At 40.5% G+C, this 15,795-nt stretch overlaps 1 protein-coding gene across 5 annotated transcripts in view; it reads left to right on the plus strand.

Moving 5' to 3' along the window:
• nup93 (nucleoporin 93) overlaps positions 1 to 15,572 on the plus strand; it is a 34,623-nt gene extending 19,051 nt beyond the window's left edge. For 3 of the 5 annotated variants that reach the window (XM_054776987.1, XM_054776984.1, XM_054776989.1), the window contains 18 exons: positions 353 to 481; positions 1,294 to 1,368; positions 2,628 to 2,720; positions 2,801 to 2,940; positions 3,025 to 3,157; positions 3,973 to 4,130; positions 4,259 to 4,424; positions 5,874 to 5,967; positions 9,682 to 9,873; positions 9,949 to 10,075; positions 10,162 to 10,234; positions 11,662 to 11,706; positions 11,961 to 12,077; positions 12,166 to 12,284; positions 12,377 to 12,494; positions 13,622 to 13,705; positions 13,794 to 13,922; positions 15,275 to 15,572. In XM_054776987.1, the coding sequence (XP_054632962.1) occupies positions 353 to 481; positions 1,294 to 1,368; positions 2,628 to 2,720; positions 2,801 to 2,940; positions 3,025 to 3,157; positions 3,973 to 4,130; positions 4,259 to 4,424; positions 5,874 to 5,967; positions 9,682 to 9,873; positions 9,949 to 10,075; positions 10,162 to 10,234; positions 11,662 to 11,706; positions 11,961 to 12,077; positions 12,166 to 12,284; positions 12,377 to 12,494; positions 13,622 to 13,705; positions 13,794 to 13,922; positions 15,275 to 15,385 (2,103 nt within the window). In that variant the 3' untranslated portion in view covers positions 15,386 to 15,572. The remainder of the gene's footprint in view (positions 1 to 352; positions 482 to 1,293; positions 1,369 to 2,627; positions 2,721 to 2,800; positions 2,941 to 3,024; positions 3,158 to 3,972; positions 4,131 to 4,258; positions 4,425 to 5,873; positions 5,968 to 9,681; positions 9,874 to 9,948; positions 10,076 to 10,161; positions 10,235 to 11,661; positions 11,707 to 11,960; positions 12,078 to 12,165; positions 12,285 to 12,376; positions 12,495 to 13,621; positions 13,706 to 13,793; positions 13,923 to 15,274) is intronic. The other 2 variants (XM_054776988.1, XM_054776986.1) reach the window with 1 other exon arrangement.
• Positions 15,573 to 15,795: the final 223 nt, after the last annotated feature.

Raw genomic sequence — 15,795 nt, forward strand, 5'->3', positions numbered from 1 at the left:
TACCTGTGCTCTCTATAGTCTGGAAATGATGGTAATATCGGAAACCGAAGTACCACTGTATCACATTTAATAATACAGTTTATATTTAGAATGTGCCCAGGGTGAATAAAAATGAGCTGCAGGCTGAAAATGCTTCCCATCTCTACTTTGGACACCCCTGCTTTACATAGTGTACTGCATGTGTATTTTTTTCTTCTTGTACCGGATTAGATCTACAGTAATCGTATTACATTGCATAGGTATTGGCACATAAATGATTTCTGTTGAATGTTTTTTGCAAGACTGTGTCAGTATATGATGTACCTGCGAAGTATGACTAGATAGAGGTGGACCATTGTTTTGCATGTTTCAGACATTCCTGTTGGCTGAAGAATACCATCGTGAGTCCATGCTGGTCCAGTGGGAGCAGGTGAAGCAGAGAGTGTTGCACACACTCCTTGGCGCAGGAGAGGACGCCCTGGACTTCAGTCAAGACGTGGAGGTACAAGACTCGCATCATAAAGCCTCCATCGCCTTCACGGTTGTTGAAGAAAAAAATAGATAAATGTATCACTCCCATCCTATAAAAGCAAATACTGTTGCAGGTTGGATTCCTTCATGCCTACCGTGTCTGCAAAGCAGTTTATTTGAGGTAGTAACTATAATGAAACATGAACATATTTCCCAAAATAGAATGACACATTCGCCCCTGCTTTTTAATAATGAAGACAAAAGAGAAACATCTATTTATGGTGCCTGAAGTGCACCGTTTTGATCACCAATTTTGTGTTGACTTGCGACTTCAGAAAACCTCACTTTTTGCTCTCAATATGTCACATTTGTGACCAAATTTAGTAAATGTGTTCCGTCGCACACACTCGCGTATTTTCACTCACACGAAAGATGTCAACTCTCTATTAACTGTAAATTAATATTTTGTCATGATGTTTGGTATTTTGACTGTACATTTTTTCCACAAACGCAAACAATTCCAGCGCCCACGGGACCGAGTACACCTGCACACCACTTTTTCACAAACAGGAAATCTCAACAGTGAGGCATAAAGACGTACACATGGAAAAATTGTGGACGTTCTAACAGTGATGCACATATGCTGCACACTGTACCTGTATTGTCACGTATTTGTGGCCTATTTTCAAAGAAAAATGTTTTTTTTTGACTGGAGGCGTGAAGGCTGAATTGCGAATTTGCGGGGTACCGCTGTACCCCGCAAATTGAGGTGAATAGAGGAAGACATTTATATTTCTTGACTGTATGTTGGAACTTGTATTTAGGAAGTTGTTTTTGTTGCAGCCCAGCTTTGTGAGTGAAATAACAGCACCAGGAAGGAGTGCCTTGGACAGCGTGGAGGTGGCATACGGACGACAGGTGGGGAGTTTCAGTTTTGTCATAAACCTTGAAAGCATTTTCATTCATTATTGTGTCACAGTGAAAAAACTTGAAGTCAGAGTGGGAAAATACCCCCACACACACGCAGAATACAAAATTCAGCACATGTAAGCTGTGAATATTTAAAATATCTGTTTTTATTCTGCATTATAATAATAGATTTATGAATTTGTCTGTAAATGCGTAGACCAGCGGTGTCCAAACTTTTTCCACCCAAGGCCACATACAGAAAAATATATATGCCAAGTGCCAATAAAAAATAAGCCGCAGGCTTTATACATCACTTTGGACACCCCTGGCCTAGACTAACAAACAAATCATTAGATGTTTTGAACCTATAATCTATATATTTTTTTAATATAATGCAATTTTTTTTTATTGAGCACCAACAATGTATGTACATGAACTTACATGCAGTCATGCAAACATATAATCAAGGGTAGACATATTTCAGAACAGTGCTCAGGTTTTCTTTCCTTTTCTTTTTGTGTTACAACACACAGGCAGGACGCCTGCCATAGCCTCCCCCCACCCACGAACAAAAGGGACACCCCCCAGTCTATAAACTATTTTTGGATGCTTTATAGTTGTAACATTTGTGATCTGTACCTTTTTTGTAAATATGAAGACTTAAGTGTTTTTTGTTTCTAACTAAAATATTGCACTACCTGTGTGCACAACACTAACAAATGTAGTATCCATATCATAATGAACTAAATATGAAGTGTCATTCATACTTAAATGAGAATTCACATGTGATGTGAATTAAATCTCAACTCAAACGGCACCCATGCCAGAACAATACGGTGAAATGAGGTCACAACAAGACAGGAAGGTCGATCAAACATATTGATTGATAGGGCGGTAGGAGAGGATTATGGGTAAATTGAGGCTCTCTCCCTTCATCGTCCACTCCGGCCTTCCCTCTGTCCGTCTCACCCGCATCCCTACCACTATGTGTCGACACATCGCATGCAGCATCATTTGTCTGGTTTTTGTCATCTTTTTTGACGACCTCCTTAATGTTGTCATTCTCTTTTTCTTGTTTTTTGTCGTGAACCATTTTACCCGATGGTCGTAATGTCTTGCTTTTGAAGATGGAGTGGTGCCATTTATTAATTATTTTTTTCATTGTATGATTTCAAATGGGGCTCTTACATATGAGTGAATATTTGTCTGCCCGCTCAATGTGTCACCTTTTTTAAAATTTTTTGTTAACTGCCACGCCCTCCTTTTAGATCTACGTTTTCAACGAGAAGATTGTGAATGGTCACATCCAGCCCAATCTGGGAGATTTATGTGCTTCTGTAGCAGAAAGCTTGGACGATAAGGTAACAGCAAGTAGTAATTCAGTGTTCTGTCTGCCTTCCTGGATGCAAACGCTGCACAGTGCCCTCTATCTTTTGTCTAGAATGTGTCAGACATGTGGCTGATGGTGAAACAGATGACAGATGTTTCCGTGGTTCCAGCCAAAGATACGCTGATGAGTCGTACTTCAGTGAAGATGCAAATGGACTTTGTGCGGCAGGCGCTTACCTGCCTTGAGAGCAGGTAAATGTCCAGAGGCAGGTCTTCCTCAGCAGCTCGAATCTGGCCCGGCTGAGGTGCTGTGTTTCTGTGTCTCCTCTCTCCCAGTTATAAGAATTACACCATGATGACTGTGTTTGGGAACCTTCATCAGGCCCAACTAGGAGGGGTACCGGGAACGTACCAACTTGTCCGCAGCTTCCTCAACATTAAACTACCAGGTCCCCTTCCTGGCATGCAGGTAACTCATTGTTTGGGTCTACAGCACATTTGCGATTCAACATTTAGAACCACATAAATTTGAAGATTTTTGGCCAAAAATTACTTTTATTTATTTTCTTCAAAAATAGGGTGTTTTTTTCCACAGAAAACACATCTCATTCACCATAAGTTGGTAATAATACACAATAGGGATGTTTGAGACCGATCCTTTTCTTTTTTTTTTTTTTTTAATAATAAGCTTTTGTTACAAACAGGAAATTGTGGAAGTGATATGGTTATGAAAATTCAAAGCATTAAAAATAATGCAACCAAAGTATTGCTGAATTTGCAGAATAAATGTGCCTCTCGTCTTTTTTTCCCCCACTCAGAACCTGCACGTCGTCAGTGGGCATTGTAAAACGGTCCTTATATTATAAAATGGACCTTGCAATAAAGCGGTAAAACACGACACGGTGATAATATACTCATCCAGCCTGAGTCGTGTGCACACGCACGCGCACACACACACACACACACACACACACACACACACACACACACACACACACACACACACACAGCTGCACTAGCTTAACTAAGCTAACACTGCTAGCTTCCATTCACGATTCCAAGCAATGTGACCCCCACATTCAATCTTTCTGTGTGCGTCCCTCGCACACAGAAAGATATGCAAAAAAGTTTGCATATCCTTTTAGATAAAACCTGAATCTGAGTCACATCATTTTCATTCAGAGTGAAGCTCTAATATGAGACGAAACAATCTTTGAATGTGTTGTTGCACATAAGGTTCCTTCCTTCACGTCTTGATTGTTGGATGTCTGCTTATGCAAACAGGATGGCGAGATAGAGAGCCATCCAGTTTGGGCCGTGATCTACTACTGTCTGCGTTGTGGAGACCTGACCGCAGCAATGCACGTAATCAACCAGGTGCAGCACCAGCTTGGGGAGTTCAAGACCTGGTTTCAAGAGTACACGAACAGCACTGACAGACGGTGAGAGATGTGCTCTTTGTTGGGATTTCTTCAACTCAGTCACAAGTTTAAACTGTAATTGAACACTCTTCTAAGTATTCCATCTGCTTCCCCCCCCCCCCCCCCCCCCCCCCCCTTCCAATGTTTAGCCTTTCCCCGACTTCAGAGAACAAGCTTCGTCTCCACTACCGCAGAGTGCTGAGGAACAGCGCCGACCCTTACAAGAGAGCCGTCTACTGTCTCATTGGTAAATGTGACATCAGCGATAACCATGGAGAAGTGGCAGACACGACTGAAGACTATCTTTGGCTTAAGGTAAAGTGTACGTATGTTAATAGGAATGTTTTACACTAGGGATGTCACAAAATCTTACAAGATTAAAACGTGACCAGATGTCGTGTTCAAAACAAAAAGGTCTCATGGGCACTGGGACTCCTGGGACAATAATAAATTAATGAAGTAATCACATACTTATTATCAATAAGTATTGGTAAAATCTTGTTCTCGTAGACCCAACCTCGTGTATCGTCTCACCGGTATTTGCCTTCACTTCCAATGATTCTGGCGTACCCACCAGTGTGCTTAATATGTTGCGAGAAATGAGCAAACAACAGAAAATGTAACGTTGAAAGACATTTTCAAAACAAGCACTCAACTTTTTCTGAAATGTACCCAACTGCAGATGGGCGTAAGAGAGCGATTTCATAAACTACTACGGAAGGTTGAGAGGGGCAAACGTACTTTCAAGAAGTGGAGGAACGCTTCAAACGCAACTACAGCTACGCGTGTTACAACTGACTCGCCGCTTGCTCACAGATGGAGAATACATGAAAGAGTCATTCATAAAAATCATACTTAAAAAATAAATAAATAAATAAACAAGAAATTATTGAGAAAATGAAATAAATTCCCCTGCAAAGACAGTCAAGGACAGGACCAACAGAATGGCAACAAACATCACCAGTAGGCAAACTGATGACATTAATTCAGTGCAAGCATATTCATTCAATTGCCTGTGATGAGTCCAGTGATGTAAATGATATTGAGCAGACAGCACTGATGGCAATGAGCTTTTTTTTTGTTGTTAAAAAAAAGCCTCCATGGTGCAGTATTTCAATTATTTCTACATTTATAAGTAAACCTACACATGCACTCTGCACTTCTGTTAGTTGAATTTTGTTGTAACAGGTCAAATTTGAGTTTACACGCCGTCGTGTTTTGCGGCTCCAGATCTTTTTTTTTTATTATTATTATTTTATTATTATTTTTATTATTATTTTTTATTATTATTTTATTTATTTCTTTATTTCTTTATTTTTTTACTGGAAGAAGAGGCAAAACGGCTCTTTTGATGCCAAAGGTTGCCGACCCCTGGTCTAGGTGTACCCTGCCTCTCACCCAAAGTCAGCTGGGATAGGCTCCAGCATACCCCCGCGACACTCAGGATTAAGCGGCACAGAAAATGATTGGAAGGATTTCCTTTTTGTACTTCACTTTAATAAATAATAAAGAGCGAATTTTGGGAGAATAAAGTTGTTCTCTTCACGCATAACAAACCAAGGGTTACCTTGTATCGGTCCACACCTCGTGCACATGGTGACTTCCTCTTCAGTGCAAAGTAAGCTTCAAAATAAAATGGCACTATTCATGAGGGGTGTCGACATAAACGGGTTCCAATCTAGTATTGATCAGCTTTTTGAACTCTTCTTGAGTTGCTATTTGCTCGCATTAGAATTGTGGTTACATAATTCTTTCTCCCCGCAGCTGAAACAGGTGTGTTTCGATGATGATGGCAGCAGCTCCCCTCAGGACAGATTGACTTTGCCACAGCTCCAAAAGCAACTGCTGGAGGATTACGGTATGTACAGTAACTGTCGCAGTCTGTTACACAACGACAGATGAATGTTTACACATCTTCTCACATTCTGGTTTCTGATCAAACCACAATCTTTTTGCATTGTTTTCCACCTGTGTTACTTGAGTTACATTGCGCTGGTGGAAAAGGCAGAGAAATCTGTTAGTTTGTAATTAGAATTGTTAATGATTGGATAGAAGCTGTTTAGGTTACTGCCCAGTTTAAAATATAATAATATTCCACGAAAATATCTATTAGTGACAGTTCACAACACATGAAAACGTTTCTTAGGGAAAGCGGCATCAACCATATCAGTGGTTCCAACTTTTGACTGGGTCGCAGAAACCTTATCAAGTGCATCCGATTTCTGGCTTATTCTTTTTTGGGGGGAAAAAAAAAGAGAAAATTGTTAGCTATGAGTCAGAAACATGGCAGCCTAGCGTTGTACCTTTTGCCATTTTTTGAGTGACTGTTGACTTTCGGAGGAAAGATGGCAAAGTGACTTTTTAAAATGCTGATTTTTGTACACTGACGTAAGACTAGCCCTTTGGCATCAATATCTGATTTTCTGACTTTAATTTGCTATTTTTGTTTTCTTTATGAATTTCTATACATTTTAAAATATATTTTTGCTGTTCCTTCTTAGTTTCTTGACTCATTCAATCCCAGAAATTTTTCACAAGACTCCCTTCTGTACTGGCCATTTTAGATTTTTCAAGGCACACGGAATATTGTGTTCTACGGCTATATAAACACGCAACCTACCAAAAGAAAGATTAGATTCTTGTCTTTCACCAGAAAAAGTTTGTTTCTACCTTTTCCCTTCTTTAGTAATCAGCAGAAGAACATAGGTACGTTTCAGGAATATATCAGTTCCCGACTAAAAAAAAAGAGAGAAAACCAGCTTTTTGTGAAAAGATACATTTCAAACATAACTTTTACTTTGAAAGAATTTTTTTGCTCTTGTGACAGCTCAAATATCTAAACAACTATACCACAACATAAATTAAACAAAAAAGGGTTGTTTTACATTAAAAAAAATAACAATTTATTTACAAATATAATACCATGAACTATTTACAATTTTCACATGTGGAACTACAGTGTGTGCGCACGCGTGCGTGTGTTTGCATGCGTTAAAACTTCCCTACCATGCGTAAACTTCTGCACGCTCTCTCACTTCCTCCTTCCTGTCATGTGTGATTGGTCCATCAACATGATGCTTGCTGAGCTCTTATCAAATGCATTTCTGCCACTTTGTGGCCATTTTTTACGGCTTAAAACTGCTCTAAAAGTGACCTCTTTTAGTGTGCAGTTGCGTCATCGCCTCTTTTTGCCTCTCGCAAAAAAAAACACCAAAGTCGGGTTTATAAAAACGTACAAATACGTCTTTTGTATCGAATGAGTTGATAATGTCCCTTAATTCCATTGGCAAACGTGTAGTTGTGTTTAGCAAAAGTAGTGATATTTTTCCAAATAAAATTAGCTTACAAATACTGTACAGCATAATAAATAATTAATAAAAAAATAATAATAACTTTTTTTTTTTATTATTTCAAGAGGCCTGCATATCTCAACAAATAATTTAGTGGCAAAGTTTTTATTTATTTATTTATTTTTTAAATTCAGTTTTATTTTGATAATTTATTTTAATTGTGTGTACTGATTTATATTGCCTGTTTCTTATTTGAAAGCCCTGTGGCTCATTTGTATGCATTCAGGTAAACAAGAGTAGAACCTGTAGTGAATTAAACACATTATGGGCGTGCTCTTTATTTTCATTCCTATAGAACGTAATGCAGATCAGATGCTTCTGGCTAATACCAGGGACTACTAGTCTTTTGCTGCTATTTTCTGTTGCTTAATAGGTGCACTGGAATAGTTTGGTAAAGACGTTAGTTATAAATGGTGATGAGTCATTTTTAAAATCAAACTTGCCCAAATAAATCTGAATGAAAACATTTAGCATGGATGTATCCAGCTGTAACAAGTCAGGGTCGCATGATTTTGATGTAATTGGTGATGATTCCCGTTCCACCCTGGCTTTCTTGCTTAAGTGCTCTTTCAGCAAGCTTGCAGGTGACCTCATCTGTCAAGAACTTTTCCTCATTTGAAAAATAAATAACCGCACACACACACACACACACACACACACACACACACACACACATAAAAAATCCCCATGTTTTCCTCCCCTTGCTGTCGGCACAAAATGATCCTCCTGCTGCATTCTGATAAGACTGATGGTTGCACTCAATCGTCTTCAACCTCTCTGCTCAGCGGGAACCGCAGCCTGAAGCCTCATTCTGTTTTCCCTCGGTGCCTCGGCTCCCTCCGTTGCCTGCCACCATGTTCCCTGTTGTCCTCCATCTTGCTTCACTGCGGGACACGAAGCCCAAAGCCTTCTCTCGGTTTCTGCCAGCACTCGCCCGCCTCGCACGGCCTTTCTCCTTTATCCCTCCTTTTCAGTCCTTCCTCTCACACTCGTTCTGTTGTCCTCCTGCCTCTTATTTTTTTTGTTTTTTTTACCCCCTCCCCACTTGTACATTTGCTCTTTCTCCTACATCCATTTATCTCTCCTTCCTCATCCTTTTTTCCTCTCGACATCGCTCTCTCTCCCTCTCTCGTCTCTCACACGCTCAGTGCTTTTTGAACTAAAGCGCTGCCAGTCTGAGATAAGGCCATAAAATGGCTGACATAGTCCACCCTGTTCTATTCCGCAAACTGGAAGGCAGCAAGAGGATTAAGCGTCGTAATTAAAAAGTAAACTTGATGACTAAGTACCTGTGCATGTTTTCAAAAGTCTTCTACATACATGTTAGTTGCCATGGTGAAACTGTCAAACAGTAAACTGGGGGGCTCCTGCTGATCATGTGAAACAAATTAGGCACCTATTTGTGATATTATTTATTTATTTATTTATTTTAATCGTGCACATGCACAGCTTGATTTACACCGGATAGATTTTTCCGTCCTCTGTGCTCATTACAAGTGATGTGGACCAGCATGCTATTTACTTTACTATGACACATGCAAACTTAAGCCTCCAGTGCACACGCATTGCTGTCATTTCTTCACACCCTATTTCCTAAGAGCCTCGCTCCTAAAGGATGGTCATTTCGAATAATGGTCCACAATTCATCACCAGAACCCCTTCATTTCATCACATCACCCCCATCCCGGAGCACCTCCACTGGCTCAACATCCTTCTGTACACATTTAAGGCCATCCTTAAAGCTCGTGTCGCAGGGGTATGCTGGAGCCTATCCCAGCTGACTTTGGGCTGGAGGCGGGGCACACCCTGGACTGGTCTCTAGCCAATTGCAGGGCACATATAGACAACCATTCACACTTACATTCATACCTATTTACCTAACAAGCATATTTTCGTAATGTGGGAGAACATGCAAACTCTACACAGAGATGCCCAAGCGGATAGTCGTACCCAGATCTTCCAGAGCTCCTCACTGTGTGGCCAACATGCAATGAACACGGTGGACAGGAATGTGATGAGTTGGTCGACATAAGCGGAGCCGGTTCTACTGTATTATGTAGTCGTATAACAATGTGGGTGTTTTTAAACAAATAAAAGCCTCCCCCGACTGAACTCCTCATACCCAATAGATGGAACTACTGTATGGTCTGCTTTTATGAGGAAGGAAGTACTTAAAGATCATTCTGTGGTTGTTGATATTTCCGTCTTCTCTTATCCACCAGGAGAATCCCACTTTTCTGCGAGCCAGCAACCCTTCCTGTATTTCCAGGTGTTATTCCTCACAGCTCAGTTTGAGGCCGCTGTAGCATTCTTGTTCCGTGTCGAGCGGCTGCGCAGTCATGCCATACACGTAGCGCTGGTCTTGTACGAGTTGCGACTGTTGCTGAAGTCGTCCGGCCAAAGCACTCAGCTGTGTGAGTAAAAAGAACACAGAGACAGACCGTAGGAAAAGGAGACAGTTTGGGTTTTAAACGGGTGTTTTTGTACAGTGAGTCAAGAACCCGGCGACCCCCCCACTGTGCGACGCCTCAACTTTATCCGCCTGCTGATGCTTTACACGCGCAAGTTTGAGTCCACGGATCCACGAGAAGCCCTGCAGTACTTTTACTTTTTACGGTAATTTCACTCACTCCTATTTAAAATGTGCTGTACCCCCTGGTTTGTCCACAGTGCTTTCTAACGCATTCAATGTGTACCTGCAGCAATGAGAAAGACAGCCAGGGGGAGAACATGTTCATGCGATGCGTCAGTGAACTTGTTATTGAAAGTCGAGAGGTGAGTTACCCATTTTCACTCCTGATTTTAAGTGGTACCTCGGTTTTCATTTAGCTTCTTCCAAAAGCTCAAACGAAACGTATGTAAACCAAAGCAATTTGTCGCATAGGAAATAATGTAAATCCAATTATAGTCATTCTCGCTACATTGCGGGACAAGCATTGCTCCCTCACTCTATCGTGTTTTTTAAAAAAAATCATTCATTCATTAATGAGTGCTGTTTTGCGGTGGCTTCAAAGACAAGTCATGTGTGGTATTCTAGTCACTAGGTGTCACTGATGACACAAAACATTGATGAGACATGACAGTACATGACATTATCTTAACGCTGCATGTAGTCAGCCATGGCATGTCCGACATAACAGAGTGGAAAAAAGTTCTCATCCCATTCCGTGTGGAAGTGGTACATTTTTTGCTTCTTACTTTGTCCTTCTTCCCCACACCGTTGGAAACCCGTTTAAGTTAGCGTGCTAGCATCCTATGCTTAAAGCATGGCCGTCTGTTGTGACCCTGCAGTGATCCTGTAGCCTGCCCATTAGCAATGTGGTGTAAGCAAAGAATAATAGGAGTGTAAAGGTGACTATAGGGGTGTTATTTCATGTCTACAGGGCTCTAATAATGGTAAAGATTGTATTTAGAAAGTCGTAAACAGGTTTTCTGTGCTGTAACTACGAAAATGTTCAATTTATTAATATTGAATCCTACTTAGCGGAAATTCATTTATCGCTGTTGCGTGTGGAAAATACATGATCAAGAATAGTTGTACTTTGACATGTAGAAACAAACAAAATAACTATAAAAGGGTAAATAAACATTCAACATCACTTTTACCTCAACTGAAGGCTCGATGTGAGGGAGAGTAAGGAGAAGGAGGAGGGGATGCAAACCAACAATAACTTCTCAACATGTTTGGTTGTTTATGATGTGTTTAACACCTTTACCCTTTCTTTGATTTCTCATTTCTTGGCAAGGATGGAACTTATTGTTGATGCGGACTTCCCATACAGGAAGTCACATGGAGGCCAGCTTCATGTTCTTCCTTGAATTTAATAGTGTTTTACAGCTTCTTTATCAAAGTGTTGCCACTTACAACTTACAGTGTTGCCCCATGGGGAGTTATTCAGCAGTCCCACAATAAAAAATGTTGGCCTAAAACCAAATCATACAAAAACTGGGGCGTTTGAAAAACAATTTTTGACCGTACTTCTATACTTACAGCAGTTTTGCTAACAAATGTCTCAGCTTTATGCAAGTATAAATCCAGAATGGTTTAGTGATGGGCGTGGCCATAATTACTGTGGCATCATTGAGCTGATAGCTGTGAGAAGCATTTGCAAATCACTTTCAATTACTGAGCTCAATGGATGAAATGGTCTTCGGTCTATACCCAATAGTTGTTGAGAATGGTTTATTCTTGTCTTCAACAGTTTGACATGCTGCTGGGAAGACTGGAGAAGGATGGGAGCAGGAAGGTAAGATTTACCTCAAGTAGTTGCTGTCGCCCTGCAGCTAACCTGAGACAGAAATGTTCCTTTTGCTTTTTATCTCTGCCAAGAGCAAAGACTGTTAAACAGCTCATAACTACATTTTCACAAGTACAGACTTGAATGTGTAACAGCCAAGGTTCTCAGTCTCGTCTTTGTAGGTTTTATTTGACATTTTAACACTTAAACTCAAATGTCAGCTTTTTTCCCCTCAGCCTGATTGTTCCCCTGTGTTCCTCCAGCCTGGAGTCATTGATAAGTTTGCAGGAGACACCAGAGCTATCATTAGCAAAGTGGCCTTGGAGGCAGAGAACAAGGGTTTGTTCGAGGAAGCCATCAGACTGTATGAGCTGGCCAAGGTGAGTACACCTTCACCGTCAACCCAGTTTCCTCCACAGTTGCCGTCAGTTCACAGCTGTCAACCCTTTTTCCACTCTGCCTGTGAAGAATCCAGACAAGGTGTTGGAGCTGATGAACAAGTTGTTGAGTCCTGTCATTGCCCAGATCAGCGCTCCTCAGTCCAATAAGGAGAGGCTCAAAAACACCGCCATGGCCATCGCTGAGAGGTCAGGACAAACACACTCCTACAAAATGCTCTATTTTGAATCTGTGCGAGCACATAAAAGCACTTTTAAAGCAAGTCATTCTCCCCTTGCAGGTATCGCTCTCAAGGAATAGCAGGAGACAAGTTTGTGGACAGCACTTTTTATCTTCTTTTAGACCTGATGACCTTCTTTGACGAGTACCATGCAGGTCATGTTGATAAAGCATACGATGTGAGTGCTTCTGGAGCAGCTGTAAAATTGTCCAGTGGAACCTGCTTGAGTCTCGTCTTGTTTATGGAGATCAGGGGTGTCCAAACTTTTTTCAGCCAGGGTCACATAGCGAAAAATGAAAGAATGCAAGGGCCGCATGTAGATATGCTATGAAATTATGTATATTGCAAGAAAAAAAACTGCATCTCAGTTTTGTGATATCAGTGAAAAAGCCTATTATTAGTATCAACTTCATTCTGTGCCTTTTTTTCCCCCATTTTTGCTGTACATTTTCAAAATATTTCAATTGTAGATGACTTCATTTCCTTAATATTTTGACATTATTCCCATATTATAAGTTTTTCCCCAACCTTTAAAAAACATTTTTCTTTTTTTGCCCCTTGAATACGCTTTTACACTTCCAAGTACGAATTTTGTTTCATTTTTCCGGTTTCAGTTTTGAGTTCAGCCTGCGCGTAGCGTGACGCGCACGTCCAAAAAGTCCTCGCTCTGCAGTGAGGCGTACCGTTGCGACTGTGATTGGTCTCCATGGAGTGCATTATTTCCTGTCTGTTTGCAACTCGTTGAGAGGGAGGACAGCCCGAACCCTCCAATTTGCAATAAGTGCCATCGCTCGCTCGCTATGACGGAAGCGAACAAACTGAATAGTCAACAAGAGCTGTGGTTGCTCAGAGTTGGCGTGAAAAACCAGGGGTGGTCAACGTGTGGCCCAGTGGTAGAAATAGTTAATTATGTTTCTTAGGCTTTTTACAAAATAAACAAAGATATTTAAAGGTGCCCTTGAATAACTGTCATTCATACTAGATAAGGGTATAATAAATATCATGAAAACACAAGAATCAAAACAAACATTTGCACAACTAGGGGGAAATAATTTCACCAACTGCCGTAAGATAAAGAAATCCTTTATTATCACCCGTTCTCATGTCTCTGGCCAAAGTTACCAGTAAATGTGCAAGCAATGGCTCGTTTTGGTTAAGTTGCAATGGCTTATACCGACATAAATGTGTTCCACTGTATTATTTTGGGGATTTTGTCATCATAGTGCAGTGAAGATGGTCATGCATTCATCACAGCCTATGGTGAGGGACGAGAATACATGTGGTTAACGACGTTCATGTTGTCAGGTGATGGAGCGTCTTAAACTTCTGCCCCTCAGCCAGGACAGCGTGGAGGAGAGAGTGGCGGCCTTCAGGAACTTCAGTGATGAGGTGAGAGGAGGAAATACTTTAATCTAAATGGAATTATTCCAATTCAGACATGTTTCAAGCCCTCTTTTTATTTTTCCACCCTACAAAGGTGCGTCACAACTTGTCAGAGGTGTTACTTGCGTCTATGAACATCCTGTTCACTCAGTACAAGCGCTTGAAGGGGGCGCCAGCAGGCACACCGGGACGAGCTCAGAGGACTTTAGACGACAGAGACACGGTGAGGACACGCTCGTAACATCACACAAACGCCATTTTATCGGAAGAAGGTAAGATGTTGAGGCCAGCTATTTAAATTGGAATCCAATAGGCTCTGCATTCCTTTTTTACGGTTTTAAACAAAATGGCATTGTCTTACTTGCAATTGTTCTTGTATTCCCATCACTAGTACTGAACCCAGAGCTTCAACAAGGGCCACTGTTCTTTGGTTATTGTAGGATTAGGGAAAATGAAAATGAGTGAAAAAACCACCTGCACCAATTACAAGTGAATTGCCGTTTTAATTATGCATAATAGTACTCATTAGACATCAGAGTAGATTTTATTCTGACAACCATGCATTCTGCCATTTGTTGTTTAAACTAGGGTAGAATTAGGTGGAATGGAAAACTAGAGTTTGGGAAAACACACTTTCAGTAAACTTATGACGATTTGTATTATTAAAAATATATGCATATATATGTGTATGTGTATATACAGTGGCGTGAAAGTGTTTGCCCCCTTCCTGATTTCTTATTTTTTTGCATGTTTGTCACACTTAAATGTTTGAGATCGTCAAACAAATTTAAGTATTCGCCAATGACAACACAACTGAACACAAAATACAGTTTTTAAATGAAACTTTTTTTTTTTTTTATTAAGAGAGGGAAAAAAAATTTTCCCCCCTGTGTGGGGAAAAATGATTGCCACCTAAACCTAATAACTGGTTGGGCCACCTTGAGCAGCAACAACTGCAATCAAGCGTTTGTTTGGAGGAATTTTGGCCCACTCGTCTTTGCAGAATTGTTGTCATTCAGCCACATTGGAGGGTTTTCCAGCATGAAGCGCCTTTTTAAAGTCATGTCAAAGCATCTCAATAGGATTCAGGTCAGGACTTTGACTAGGCCACTCCAAAGTCTTCATTTAGTTTTTCTTCAGCCATTCAGAGGTGGACTTGTTCAGCAGTGGTTTTGGTCTTGGAACTCTGCCATGCAGGCAAAAACGGCCTGCATGGCAGAGTTTCATTTAAAAACTGCATTTTGTGTTCACTTGTGTTGTTATTGACTAATATTGAAATTTGTTTGATGATCTGAAACATTTCAGTGTGACAAACATGCAAAAAAAAAAAAGAAATCAGAAGAGGGGGCCAAACACGTTTTCACACCACCGATGTCTCAACAAATAATCTGTAATTGTCTGCTAACATAGCAAAGCCCTTCCCTCATTTTTATCCGGTATTTGCTCATCAAATGATTCCAAATGGCACCGTCACATTGAACATCACATCTGTCCATCATATGGGGAGGACAGATGAGAGACAAAACGCATCTCCTCTCCTCATGTAAACCGTCTCTTGATGTCTTGTGATCACAGCAGCTGCGCAGCCAAGCTCGAGCCCTGATCACCTTCGCTGGCATGATTCCCTACAACATGGCCGGAGACACCAACGCTAGACTGGTGCAGATGGAATTACTGATGAACTGAGGTGTCACCACATACATAGGCACAAACCACCGGAGGGCACAAACCCCATTTTTCATCATGTTCTTTTAACAAGGCAAACATTTATTAGTTTGATTTTGTTTGTTTTTTTTCTTTTTCCCCATTGTGATGTTTCATATTTGTATCACCAGTTATTTGGAATAAAAAATATTACCTTTTTTTTTTTTAAGCATTTTCATTTTTTTATTTAGCCCATTTCATTTGATTGCATGCGTTGTTGAATGCAGTCAGGCTTTTCAGAAAAAGGTTCTGTGAAATTACTTTAAAAAAAAAATCATTTTATTCTCACATTTTTCTACACAATATCACATCCTCACACATTGCGCTCCATCATGTTTTTATTCTCATTAATAAATGTTAAAATCTATTAAATGCAAAAATCCGCGACAAAT

The sequence above is a fragment of the Dunckerocampus dactyliophorus genome, chromosome 5 (assembly GCF_027744805.1).
Source record: "Dunckerocampus dactyliophorus isolate RoL2022-P2 chromosome 5, RoL_Ddac_1.1, whole genome shotgun sequence".
NCBI classification, from domain to species: Eukaryota; Metazoa; Chordata; class Actinopteri; order Syngnathiformes; family Syngnathidae; genus Dunckerocampus; species Dunckerocampus dactyliophorus.